A 14,174-nucleotide genomic window follows, 5' to 3' on the forward strand; every position below is an offset into this window, starting at 1 on the left:
TTTCAAAATAGCGTCCAAATTTTAAAATTCTGCTAGGGAATATATTCTCGATGCCCACATTTAAGAAATGAGACTCTCACAACAAAAAGGTAACAATTGAAAGAAGACGGGGAAGGTGGAATGAGCGGCATGACTCTCACAGTTGAATGAATGAAAAAAGCTTACACTTTACGAATATGTACTCAAACACGTAAGGACTTAACTTTAGTGAACACTTTCTCAGCTGCTTTCTGTGTTACTTTTGCCAGTATGATATGGTTCAAATAGTACCCGAAAATTGTCTAAAGTTCAGTTATTTGTTGTTAGAGAAAGTCTAAACATGAAGCCTGTGAAAAGTTATGATGCTGCAAAGTTGTTACGTAGTTTTCGCAACCTCCATATTGAACTCTGTCAGCTTTCACTGTTTACTTGCTCATGTTGAACTGGAAAAAGAGCTTTTTGCTGCTTGGAATCAAGTTTCGTGGCCATAAAAACAAAGACGCAAAACAACAATCGGCTACATGGATGGACTTTCTAACCAGGAAAAAAATACGCTAAAAATTATACCTTCTCACATTCGTAAAGCCGCAGAAGGTTCCTTGAGTATAAAACAAAGCCTATTATACTGATGCCTGGACACAGTGGAGGATGCATTTGACTGTTACCGACACCGAGTTGAAACATCTGGATTGGTTTCTGGTTTTTAGCAAGAGAGGATGAATACTTCAAAGTAAGGTAAAAAATCTCTTCTGTCATTTTATTTGTATTCACTCCCGCGGACATGAATGACAACTTGTCGTTTGTCTGCTAGTAGTTTTGTTTCACCTCTTCAGTTCTTTAAAAGTTCTGCTGGAGGCATTTTGCGAATTATTAGCGTATTTTGATGTTAAAGTTGCTAGTTTGATGTTGAGGATATTTATAATGCCTAACTTGTTTAACAATTACCTGTTTCACAGGCACTCGGCATTGAAAGTTTTTTATGCTAAACTTTGGGCACCCCCAAGCTAGGGAAAAAGGTCCTGGGAACGAGGTTGGATTCAATCTAACCACCATGAGATATTTCTCGCACAGTGCGCGAAAAAAAAAAAAATTCGCCTTTACCGACCATCTTTGATAAATCAGTTAAAGATGGTAATGGTTGTCTTTTCCAAACCTTTGGTGTAGCGTCAAAGGTTTTAAACGCCGCCTTATTTTGATGGTTAGGTGATCATTATGAGCCCTTTTAGTGTTCTTAGAAGTAGGGTATAGGTGCTATCAAATGTTGCTTTAACTTGTGTAAAGGTTTCTTAAAGGCGATCGGTGCCCCTGTTTTACACAGCTTTTTATTACTTTTGGTGCAAATTAACGGTAATCAAAGCCATATTTTGAGCAGAGGCATCTATTGTTTAATCTCAGTCAGTGCAAGGGCACAAATCAGTTCATTGAATTTAGAAAGTAATGCAACGCTGTGCGGTCACGCCTGGTCTTATCAGTCCAGCACGCGGGCGCTCTCATGTTCACTCACTTTTTATATCTTTATACTCGTAGTGTACGCTAACAGCATAGGGCAAGTCCAGTCAAGTCTCTTGAGATTGGTGGTATCTCTCTGCTAAAGCGAGTCCTTTTGCAGCCTAGCAATAGTCCCTTGTTTATAATGAGAAGAGTTTAAACCTCGGCACCAGTCTCCAGACGGGGTGAAGAACCTGCAACGTCATCATTTTGAATAAGTGACTCCCTATCATAACCGCATAATCATAAGCTAAAGCTCTTGGAAACAAGATGAAAGCATGTGTAATTTTGTTCTTCCTTCCGAAGGTTAGTGATCATGCTCACATTTTTGTTCTTTATTAACTGACCATGGAATGCTAAGTAAACGTTATTACTTAAGCATTCGAAACATGGAACGAAACACGATTCGCTCTGACGGCTAACGCTCGAAACTTCAGCACTCGAATCTCTTTACGGTGGCCATTTTACCTTTAGTTATTAACTCTGTTGGTAAACCAAACATTCGTTTCTACTCCCCACCGACGCAACACAACAGTGTCTTTAACACCCTGATAGATTTGTATCCCAAGTGGCTTTGGCGAATCACGAACGGTTACTTTTTAGTAATTGATGTAATGCTATGAATTATGTTATCTCAGTAGTCTGATAATTCTCAGTCTGAAACATCACTGAAACCAGGAGAAAAAGCAATTTTACATCATGTCGGAAATGTAAGCAAAACATTGAGAGAGAATTCTGAAAAGTAATTTCAGTTACTGAAAGTGAAGTAACTGGAAAATGACGTATTTAATTCAACTTCCGTGATTCAGTGTTTTCAGTAGTCGGTGAGGGTAAAAGACGGAATGAGTTTGCGGAATGGAATGTGGAATGACGTGCGGAATGGCATAATTATGCAAAATACAAATTGCGGAATGACATAATTATGTGAGATACGATTTATGCATAATGACTCACAGAAATACATTAAACTGAAAAAGCGCGCCTTTTTTTGGGCGCCAATTTGCAAATACAGCCTTTTTGTAACCATTTCAACCGAAGAAAGTATCACAAAAACCCAAACGATGGTATCTTCGAATTCAAACTTTTTTCCTTCGATTCTCATCGCATAGCCGTTGATGCAACATAGCAGCTCGTGGACTTTTATCGTTCGCGAGTGAACACAAGATTTGTAATACATTTGCATTAAAGGGGCTTGTTTATTTACGTAACCTGGTTTCCATTCCACACGAGTCGTCCGCCATTACGGGAGATGTATACAACTCAATCGAAGGCTGGTTAAACTTGACATGTTTCAAGCTTTCACAGCGCCTCGCAGGAAAAAGACGTGAGTAAAGAACCGCCTCTGTTTATTTTTGAAACGATTTATGTCACTTGTCGAGGATTTATCTGGTTATGACGAATGTGTTGTGGTTCGGTCATGCTCATTTCCGTTGTTTTACGTTTTATATTAATCAATTTATCATACACAGCCAAACACACACACACGCAAAAAATAAATAAATAAATAAATAAATGAAAACGAAAATAAAAATTTAACCGCAATCTATACCGCAGAACTCTTTCCCCGTATTTTGACGTGTAGATTTCGGTTTTTAAATCGCCTCGATTTTTGGGCCATCTATTTGTAAACGAAAATTTTATTCCGTGATAAACCCCTACCACTCTTCCACTTATAGGCCCATCTTTGATCTTTATATAAACACGTAACACCCCTTCCCCCCTTGCCCCTAAAAAAGCCGGTGACATTTCCTTTTTACGTAACTATCCCCACCCGTAACCGGAATTTTACGGTATTATGGTCTATGCCTCATTACAAGAGCTTATAAAGTTTAGACTCAACCGTTGACGTTTTTGGTTTTCCTTGTTTTATCTGATTGGTGAGTATCACAGGTCTCGCAGAGGTAAACCCATAAATGGTTGGATTGCTCAGTAGCTCAACAACAGTAACTCAAGTAGCTCCACAAACATGTAATGTAACCACACTTACACCCCAGGGGAAGGGGGGACTCTTACATAAAACTGAAGGGACAAGCCGTCAAAAATGTTGAACAGAATGTTCTAAATTGTACCAGACTCTCTTGGCATAGGTGTGGCCTCAATTTAGTTTCCTTAAGGGTTACCAAAACAAAATATTGAAATAATCAAGCAGTTTCCTCATTGCACAGAACAAAAAAGCTTTCCTTTGAGGTTTTGAAAGCAGAGATTCAGATTTCCACCGCAATGGTACAAAACTGCACATTTTCAACCCCTGTCAGGGACAAGCATTTTTACATCGCCCTAAAATTGACCTCCCATTTCCCCTTGGGGTGTAGAGCAATAATAACTAACTGTTCACATCGAGTTAACGTTTGGCAACAACAACAACAAGCAAGAGAGGATCAAAAGTATGAATTCTCCATATATGTTCCGATACATACCCAGCTGTTCACTATTTATGACTTTTTTTTAGGTCAACCATACAACCAGAGTTTTTTTGTTTTTTGTTTACGTACACATAATTTTTTAAAAATTAATTTGTATGATTCTTGATGACTGACGTAAAAATAAACCAAGGGGAATCGTCATCATTCCAATAAGTCATGTATGACCATTAGAGGATTCAGCCCACACATATACTTGATCCTCTCTTATGACAACCAAAACTATATCCACCATAACTTTAGCTGTTAATTCTAGTTGTCATAGCAGTTTCCATGTCCACATATCAACACATATATAACGCTTGTAATATGAAAACTCTACAAACAGTATCTTCATTTAACATAAAGTTTGAAGATACTTAAGCATAATATAAACAAGGCTGTTTTCACGCCAAAAAATGAGTTGTTCATTACATAATAAGTTATGTAATGTAATTTGAAAACAACTCAACAAACTTATCGTTTTCAAAGTGATGTTGTAATGTTCTTGCTTACAGTTTGTAAAATGTCAAAAAAAAAGAAATGATTTAATGTGGAACCTTGCCAGTATACAACAAAGATGCATTATCATTTAATTAGGCCAAAATTTAAAATCAAATTCTAAAAACTGATCAATTTTAGTTTTTATTTGTCTGAGACAGTTCAAGTATCAGACAAAATGGTCAGTAAAAGAAGAAGAAAAAAAAAAGCCAAAAAACCAGTATATAATACTAACATATTCTTTAAGGCTTTGCCCCACTATAAGCTAGCATAATGTTGAAACACCTACTTAGATACCCACTTCAAAGATCAGAATAAACAATGTTTGGGGTAACATGTTTTATACTTTGAAAATAAAATACAATGTGACTGGATTGTTCAGCCATTGTGATGGATGATAGTTGTTACAGTGGTGAAGAAGCTTTCTCCATCTTAGGAATATTTTGGGATGTTATCAGTATGATTTATTTGCAAGTTATTCTAACTGTAAAGTATACACGCTGAAGGTGATTCCATCACTGATAAGTCAGAGGGACATGCACTTTTCATGGTTAAAAATGGGCATGGGTGTTATTTCAACACGTTGCAACAGTTATTGCAGTTCCCCTCCCCCTACCCCTCTCTTCTCCAAAGTGGACTGAATTTCATGTTTCCTCTCTAAAACCGAGATTTTATGGTATGGGATAGCCAGTACAATACAAGAAAGTAGGCTTCAAGTGACATTAGTCTCTTACAGTATTTTTAGTACGAGTTGCGTCAAGATATCTGCACAACCCCATGCATAATTATCTAAACATTTGGCACACACTCTGTTTTCACGCTCGTCGTTTTTGGAAGTGGGTTAGTGTGACAGTTGTGCATGGATAAATAGTGTATGGGGCTGTGCGGAAATCTTTCCCGAATTGCTTAGATATTGTTTCTAATAAAATGTTGGAGTTGAAAATTTTATTTGTTTCATCAAGATCCTTCCTTTGAAAATAAAAAACCGAAATCTACACGTCAAAATACCGGGAAAGAGTTCTGCGGTATAGATGGCGGTTAAATTTTTATTTTCGTGTTTATTGCGTTCGACGAAGGAGAACGCAAGCCTAATTTCGTTTTTGCGTCCTGTGTCTTTTGAGTTGGTGTGCCTGTGTACGGCTATGCAGAACTTTTCGAGATTGCTGTAAGGACACCCAAATAGCCCCCCCGCTTGAGTTTTGCAGGGGCATGTGTCGGCCGGGAAACTGGTGCGAGCTTATGACGACTCTAACCTCGTTTTCGCGCTAGAGCCATCTTTTTAGTCTCGTTTTCGTATAAGAGTCGCCCCCTCGTTTTCGCGCTAGAGCCATCTTTTAATGTTGCTAGCGGGTCGAGTTTCACGTTTTCCGTGCTTGATGGTGTGCTTGCTTGGGAGTTTGACCTTTTCTTGGCGTTTGGTGTGCTTGCTTGTCGAATTCTGGACTGTGCTTCCTTGTTGTGTGGAGTGTTATCAGATAAGTTGTGTTGTTTACGCTTGAAGTTAGAGTTACTGGCATTTGCAATCTTGCGAAATTGTTGCGAAAGCTTATCGATGTTCACTTCCTTCGTTTCAACTGCAATGTTCATCAATATTCACTGGACGTGACTGGATGGAAATATCTCTGCAGAATCTTTTCCCTTTCTTCCAGAAATCTTTTTTGTGAAAGATTGCATTGAAGAACTAACACGTTTTGTGGCCGCGGTAAAATAATTTTCCGTGGGAAATAAATTCATCGAACAGCGCATCGGACAGCGCTGTACGCCCGTTGTACATTTCGTCGTGTCAGAAATAGATTTCAACCGCAAACTAGCCTGTGGAACTACGAAAAGACCCGGGCGAAAAGACAATTGTCATCAAAATCGTTGCTATGTTCAGAAACCTTTTACAATACGAGTAAAGATGGACTTTTCACCAGCAGATAATTCGCTATCTAGCGGAGAACATTTTATCCACTGGATAGAGTTATCCGCTCTCTGCATAACCTTGGCCCTGAGATGTCTTTCAAAACTGTATGCAAATTAGCTCGCTTCAGTTTGACATTTTTACGGCTTTATAGTCGCGTAAGTTTCGCGGCATTTTGGTAAAATACCTTTTGAGTAGAAGACCAAAATAGTACGCTGGCCTGTAAGTTTCGTTTTTCTCAAAGATTGAAAGCGTCTTACCGAAAATGATGTGCATTATTTTAAAGTTCGACCGGCGGTGTCACGCAACAGACGGACCGAAAATACTTTCTATTATTTTTAAGTTCAACAACGTAGCCGCTGAAATTTAAAATTCAGCTTCGTTTATTGCAAATATTTCACCTTGGTAGTTACACAATACGTACAGATATAAAAGGACGAAAGGGCTACCTAAAAAAAAGTCACGCAGCAGGCCGTACAATCGGACAACTTAAGGCTGTCGAACGCACTCTATAATCGTTGATTACTACTAGTTTATTTATGTATTGTGTTTGGCTGTGTATGATAAATTGATTAATGTAAAACGTAAAACAACGGAAATGAGCATGCCCGAACCACAACACATTCGTCATAACCAGATAAATCCTCGACAAGTGACATAAATCGTTTCAAAAATAAACAGAGGCGGTTCTTTACTCACGTCTTTTTCCTGCGAGGCGCTGTGAAAGCTTGAAACATGTCAAGTTTAACCAGCCTTCGATTGAGTTGTATACATCTCCCGTAATGGCGGACGACTCGTGTGGAATGGAAACCAGGTTACGTAAATAAGCAAGCCCTTTTTAAATGCAAATGTATTACAAACTCGCGAACGATAAAAGTCCACGAGCTGCTATGTTGCATCAACGGCTATGCGATGAGAATCGAAGGAAAAAAGTTTGAATTCGAAGATACCATCGTTTGGGTTTTTGTGATGCTTTCTTCGGTTGAAATGGTTACAAAAAGGCTGTATTTGCAAATTGGCGCCCAAAAAAAGGCGCGCTTTTTCAGTTTAATGTATTTCTGTGAGTCATTATGCATAAATCGTATCTCGCATAATTATGTCATTCCGCAATTTGTATTTTGCATAATTATGCCATTCCGCACGTCATTCCACATTCCATTCCGCAAGTTTTAGTTTAAACCAACTTACATATCTTCTTCCTTATATGAAAAATTCAGCGGTGCATGAAGTTTGAATTCTACCATTTAGCTCATTAAAAACATCACAGTACAAAAAAATAACGCAGGGCTAACCACGAGGTTCGGAATCCCAACCTCATCGGTAATTATAGGAAGAAATGGTGGCTTGTTTTAACGAAAAATTCATTCCCTGTTTGTTAATTAGAGGTTAAATTTTACGCGAAAAAACTATATCATTATCCATACCGATATCGCTCTGAAGACGTGGATATCACATCAGTTTTTCAAGCCTAGTGAAATTCAGTTAACGCGAGTTGGAATTCACTCGTCAGGTAATGACATTTTCTTTGCTGTATCAAATATTTCGTAAGCTTATCTAGTGATCCTAAAGTGGCTGGTGTTTTGAAATCACTTCCTGAAAAACTTACAACACCAATCTAGACTACTAATCAGTATGCATTAATTCTCGGAAAGGTTTTGTTTGCTTATACACGGCTGAGCGCCTGTACTGAAAAGTGCGCCATCTTGTTGCAGTTATACGGTACCCACCTAATATGAGCCCATACGCTTTGCAGTCAAATCTTTATTTAAAAAAATGTAAAAACTGTTTTCTTAAACGTAACAAAATTTCAACACGTGGATAAGCTACTGGTTAAGATTTCCAAAAGAATTGGTGTCCTCGGAAGAATTAGAAACAATCTAACTGTTGACTCAGCCAATAAGGTTTATCAGTCTGTTGTTTTTCCAGTTATGGATTATTGCGATGTTGCAGGGAGCAGCATTGGCAAAATAGAACGTGATAGGCTAGATCGTGCACAGAGAAGGGTGGCAAAGACTGTCTTGAAGATCAAAGATTCAGACGCCGAGAAGAATTTAAAATAACCTGCGATCAGGCGTTCTTTATTTCGGGGGAGCGCGCGAGTCGGCGGTCGGGAGATGGACTGGAAGGAAAAAAAAAGAACGCCTGGTACAACTACTGCACAAGTCGTCTGCCGCCCCTTGTTTGCTTGTGTCAAGCAAATCAGATTTTACCGGAAATGAATACATCTTGGAAGGCGCTAATTCTCAAAATTCTAAAAACATTTTTGAACACTCAATATTATGCTATGGACAAATCTATGATTTTAAATGCCAATTCTAAAATTTCTAAAAATGCACAATGGGTTTCTCTAAGCCAAAAAGAGCTGAGCTCTCGAAATTATTTTTTTTCCAAATTTTTAGGCATAAATCGAGGAGACAGCCAACTTCATGTTTCAATATCGTTATCAATGCTTCAGCTTCATTCCAAGCGAGCTTGAAAAATTTTCAGCTCGAGCGTTAACATTATCATGCTGTATTAAACTTACCAGGTTGCAACTGTGTGAAACTTCATAGACTAACAAAACCTTTGTCTGGTGAAGATTGCCACACCGTAACGCCTTTCTCCATCGATCACTCAGCCATTGTTCAGCCTTGCCGTGAACAATGTCGACGTTCTCTGTCTAAGTTTCTCTGTCGACCTCGATGGATTCTCCAATTGTGGCAGCAGTGATTCCACAATCCTCCTTTGTTGTTTTCGTGTGTACTCCAGGGGACTCACTACAACAACAGATGTTTTGAAACCACCAGAAGGATGCAATTTTTTCATCCTGACTTTTGGAATCAAATGATATATGACACCATTGCCAAATCCCGTTGGAAGTACGGCTAAAACATCTTCTTCTAAGCAAACGATCCTTCGGATGCATTCTGTCTGCTCATACTTTAACGATTTGTGGATGAAGTTTTCAAGAGACTTCTTGGCATCTCCCTCGGCGGCCGCCATAATTTTGAAATTACATCGGAAGTCAAACATGCAATCATGTAACCAATTGGAACGTGGATCAAAGAATCTTATGTTTTTCGACCAATTAGACAAAAGTCCAGAATCTTGACTAGTGCAGTAATTGTATCAGGCGCTCCTTTTTTCTTCCCTTCTCCTAGCCTGCGTAGCTGGCGGTTTTGGTGGGCGGGAAAGCCGGGCCAAAGCTGCGGGTGAAATGGGGAGAGAACCGCGACAGTCGCGGCGAAGCCGCGTCAATAGGGACTTTACGCAAACACGACGCCGACGGCCACGAAAACGTCAATAAAGAAAAAGCTTAATGAGCTAAACAATGCTTTGCACGTGCATTACAAATTTTGATACGTTTCGTCGCCATCTTCGGCCAAACAATAACGTGAAATGCCCAAATTCAAGGTTTTATGGAGGGCGTGACCACATGACAGTAAATTTTCATTCTCTGTGCTAACTTGAAGACCGTTCCCACCAGTTCTGTTACTGGATAGTTCGGCTACATTGTAGAAGTTGAACGAATTGGAATAAGCGCAAAGTAGTAAAAGTAACACGAACTTGTATTTTCAAGTGACGTTTTCGTTAGCGTTGCCGTCGTGGTTGCGTAAAGTCCCCAATGAGCGGGTTTCTCGTTGCCCTCGGCCCATTTCCCCGCGGCTTCGTCACTCGTTTTGGCCCTCGTGCCCGGCTTTCCGGTGAGCCCACCCATAAAACCGCCAGCTACGCAGGCTACCCTTCTCCCGACCGCCGTCTGAAAAAGAAAAAAGAACGCCTGATCGCAGGTTAAATTTAAAATGGCTTCCCTGATGAGGCGTGACATGCACTTTTTAATGACATTCCAAATGAAATGAAGGATCTTAACTCAGTCATGACTTTTAAAACTCGTATTTTAGAATTCTATAGATCACAAGCTTTTTAATTACTTTAAATTTAGTGGCTTTATTTACGCCTTTTAGGTTTTTTTAGGTTCTTTTCTCTTTTGCAGGGCCCTTATTGATATCAGCATTTCATGCTGAAGAGGTCACCTTGGTTAAATAACATTTATTATTATATTCAGATTCAACGGGCTAATTTCGTGAATTCGCGCTGTCTGGCGGTTTTTGAATTGACCACAACATTTGTGAACGTTTTCGGCGATGCTTTTTCCAACCTTCTCGTATAGAAAGGTAAGGGCCTTTTAAGAACTGAGTTCTGCGAAGCACAACGGCAAAATATAACAGAGAACGGTCTTGGCAAGTTCTGCCGAAGAACAGGAGAGGAAAGGCATCAGCGGCTCGAGATTTATATCTTCGCAATCACTCAGGACTGGCCTCAAGCTAAGGAAAAATAACTACAGTCAACTCTCGCCTTGAGGACACTTCACTATTACGGACACCCCGATAATACGGACAGCAGCTAAATCCCCGGCAAAAATAAATTACAGACATTTGACTGAAATAATAAAATTCCCGCTATTACGGACTCTAGCTATTAAGGACACTAACTCGCGGTCCCGCAATAAAGAGAGTTGACTGTAGTAACTCCAAAGAGACCACTATACGAGACTGAGATAAATTCCACATGTTAATTTTGTGTTGCAGTTTACAAGCATTATTCAAACTCCACCCGGCCAATACTTCACTAGATGCGAACACAGTCCTTTCGCAACGCTCCCGGACGTGAAGGGAAAAGATCTTCAAATAACTTAGAGAAACAGGAAAGTTAAATAATGAATACCCATACTGAGTGTAGTGACAAAACTCCTCTTCACCAGGCAGCAATTCTAGGATGCACGGAAGAAGTAAAGAAACTCATCTCCTCTGGTGCGATTCCTGATGCTCAGACCAGGCGTGGTCGCACAGCGCTTCATTACGCCGCAGAATTTGGACACAAACGGATACTGGAACTCCTGATGAAATCAGGGGCCCACGTCAATCTTCCTAACAAGTGGGGAAGGACAGCCCTTCATTATGCAGCGAGTAAGTACAGAATGGGTTGTGTTCAAACTTTACTTAGCAGCGGAGCAGACCCCAATAAACAGGACGTCGACGGCCAAACTGCGCTTTACCACGCTGTGGCCGCGTCAGCATCAATCTCGTACCCAGAGTCTTCAGGCTTTTTGGTCAGCGGGGCAACGCCGGGAAGACTCTGGGGACATCAAAAAAATTCAATTTTTTTGATTGGCTGTTCCGTAACGGTTTCCATTGTTTTACCGCAGAAATCCTGCGGTAGTAAAATTTGATGTCCCCAGAGTCTTCCCGGCGTTGCCCCGCTGACCAAAAAGCCTGAAGACTCTGGGTACGAGATTGCGTCAGCATGGGAGGTGCTTGAGGAAGTCGAGATTCCTGACACTGAAATGCGTGACACTTTAATCTGTGACACCATACTGCGTGACACGGAAGTGCGTGATACTATATTGCTTTTGCTATCGCACGGAGCCATTTCAGATACCCCGGACAAGAGTAAAATTACTCCCCTGCATATAGCTGCTGAGATCGGCAACACAGAGATCTGTGATTATTTGTTAAAAGAGGGAAAGGCGCAGATAAATGCGCTCGACCAACATGGAGCAACTCCTCTTCACTATGCCGCTTATCGGGGTCACAATCACGTCACGGAACTTCTGCTCTGCCATGGTGCATGTTCCACTGTTCAAGACAATGCCGGTCTCTTGGCGAAAATGTATGCGGCAAAACGAAGGAAGTTACAGGTGATGACATCACACGCAGATGAACTGCAAGAACATCGAAATGGGGATTTTGAAATAACGCCTTCAGGCATTGGCACACTTAAACGTGGCGGCAAAACTAAAGACCTAATGCAAGAAGAACGTCACAAGAAAACCAAGTTGCCTTTTTTGGCGAAGGAGGTTGATTTCAGCTCATCCCTTCTACAAGTAAATGAAACGGAGGGTCTAGGGCGTGTGCAGCGAACTGTGGAAGTGGAAAGAATAGAACAAGACATAAACCGTTACATCGAAGCTACCTTACAAGGCCTGGTTCTGGCGGAGCCAAGATTTAGCTACGCTCTCATGAAGGCTGGAAGCACCGCTGAAGACACAAAGGTTGGCATGCCTGATGAGATCGATTATATGTGCTGTTTAACTGATTTGTCTAACGCTAGTTATCCGTACACTTCTCCGAGTGATCCACCTGGATACTTGAGAATTAAGATTCATAAGCAAGGATTGGAAACATGGAGAGACTTTGTGGACAACGACGGCTTCCTAGAAGCAGAGAAGCTCCACCAGCACTTCCGTTTCATTTTTGATCGGCTCTCAGAGAACTCCGATCTCACGGCTATGAGCACCTGTCTTCACAAGATGCGTGACTACAGAAGCGGCTCTGACCTTGGTGTGACTGTGGATATGTCCCAGACAAAACCTGGATCGCGGTTGTACTTCCTGTGGCGCGGATGCCAATTCAAACGGATCATAGTCACGGTAGACCTTATTCCTGCGATAGAAATCCCCGGTTGGCCACTCAGTGCTAAAGTCCCCCCTCAGCAGGGCTGTAACAGGTACCACGTCATCCCAAAAGTCTCTCCAGCAATTCAAAATAGCCCTTCTGTTGGATTATATTGGCGAATATCAACTTCCTTGGCCGAGAAATGCTTATTTAGCGCAATGAATACCCCAGTACACGCCTGTTACACAATATGCAAGTCACTTGTACACTTTCCCGACCCACAAAGACTTTTTCCCGATTATGCGTACTCTGCTTGCAAAGAACTTCAACAACTTTCGCTCATTCTTAGCAGTTTAAGGTCTTATCATGAATTCATTAACTCGTATCTTCTAAAGATGATTTTGTTCAGACTGAGAAGCAAACGAAGAAAGGGATCTGATTGGGCGTGGAGCAATATCGGACATCGGGTATCAGAGCTACTGAACAAATTGTTAGCGGAGCTTAAGGACGGTTATGTTCCGTCATTTTTCCTTCTCAATTATAACGTGTTAACCATGGAAGAAAAGGAGCAAAGCTGATACAACGTAGAGTTAAATTAATTTAGTAGTGTCAGGGCCAATACCAGCCTTCTTCAGGTACAGTGGCCGGGAAAATGTAAAATTACATCCGTTAACGCACGTGATATTAAATCCAAATTTAAATCCAAGCTGAAGCGGATATATTCTAAGGATTGGATTAGGAATGTGGATTTAAGCGGCCTGGTTCAAACGTCGAACTTTTAATCCATGTCCCTAATTAATCAGGAGCACCCAAGGTCGTTTTCGGAAAAACTTTTAAGCAAAATACTTAAAAAATTGTTTCCTGTGTTCCCAAATCGTTTCCCGCCCTTTTGAAGACATATTTGTGTAAGCTAATAGAAATTGATCTGTTCGAATGACTGAAAATTTAACTTGCAGAAAGTTTTAGAAAACGGAATTTTATTCTCCGAATTTCAAAGGATATGGCTTCTGATGAAGTCCTTAGGCGTGTTCAGTGGCCCATCTTTTTCTTTACTATAAGTTAGACGTTTTCAGACTATAAGGCTCATAGCGAGTCTTTACCTGATACGCTGTCCGAGACTATTTGTCAAAACCGCGTTAACACTTATTTTACTCGAGAGCAGAACTGTCTCCTCGTACCAAGGTGCAAGTCAAGATATATGAAAGATTCTCTCTCATATAGATCGGAGGCTCATCTATATCTATATGGAATTTTGTTAATTTCAACGACAAGGAGGCAGCAGCGTCTCCGAACTTTAACGATCTCAGGAAGAGGATTCGCGCTGAGAACCATTTTAAAGATTTTAAGTTTGACTGTACGTCTGCATCAGCCACACGTTACAGACAACGGAATTTTGTCTACTAGTAACCATTGTACTCGCTATACCTGAAATATTCTAAAGTAACGTAGATTAGGTTAGTTTAGGCGTAAACACAAGCTTACAGCTTTGAAAACCATCGTGTTTTAATAAAGAGTATGTATGTATGTATG

At 40.5% G+C, this 14,174-nt stretch overlaps 1 protein-coding gene across 1 annotated transcript; it reads left to right on the forward strand.

Annotated features, from left to right (window-relative positions):
* Window positions 1–1,683: 1,683 nt before the first annotated feature.
* On the forward strand, window positions 1,684–14,172 carry LOC146451989 (uncharacterized). Its single transcript, XM_085098205.1, has 3 exons — window positions 1,684–1,773; window positions 10,839–11,336; window positions 11,565–14,172. Exons 2-3 carry the CDS (start codon window positions 10,967–10,969, stop codon window positions 13,220–13,222), a joined length of 2,028 nt encoding a protein of 675 aa, XP_084954331.1. The 5' UTR covers window positions 1,684–1,773; window positions 10,839–10,966; the 3' UTR covers window positions 13,223–14,172.
* The last annotated feature ends 2 nt before the right edge of the window (window positions 14,173–14,174 follow it).

This window comes from Pavona decussata, unplaced genomic scaffold, assembly GCF_977016875.1.
Source record: "Pavona decussata unplaced genomic scaffold, jaPavDecu1.1 SCAFFOLD_381, whole genome shotgun sequence".
Classification (NCBI taxonomy): domain Eukaryota; kingdom Metazoa; phylum Cnidaria; class Anthozoa; order Scleractinia; family Agariciidae; genus Pavona; species Pavona decussata.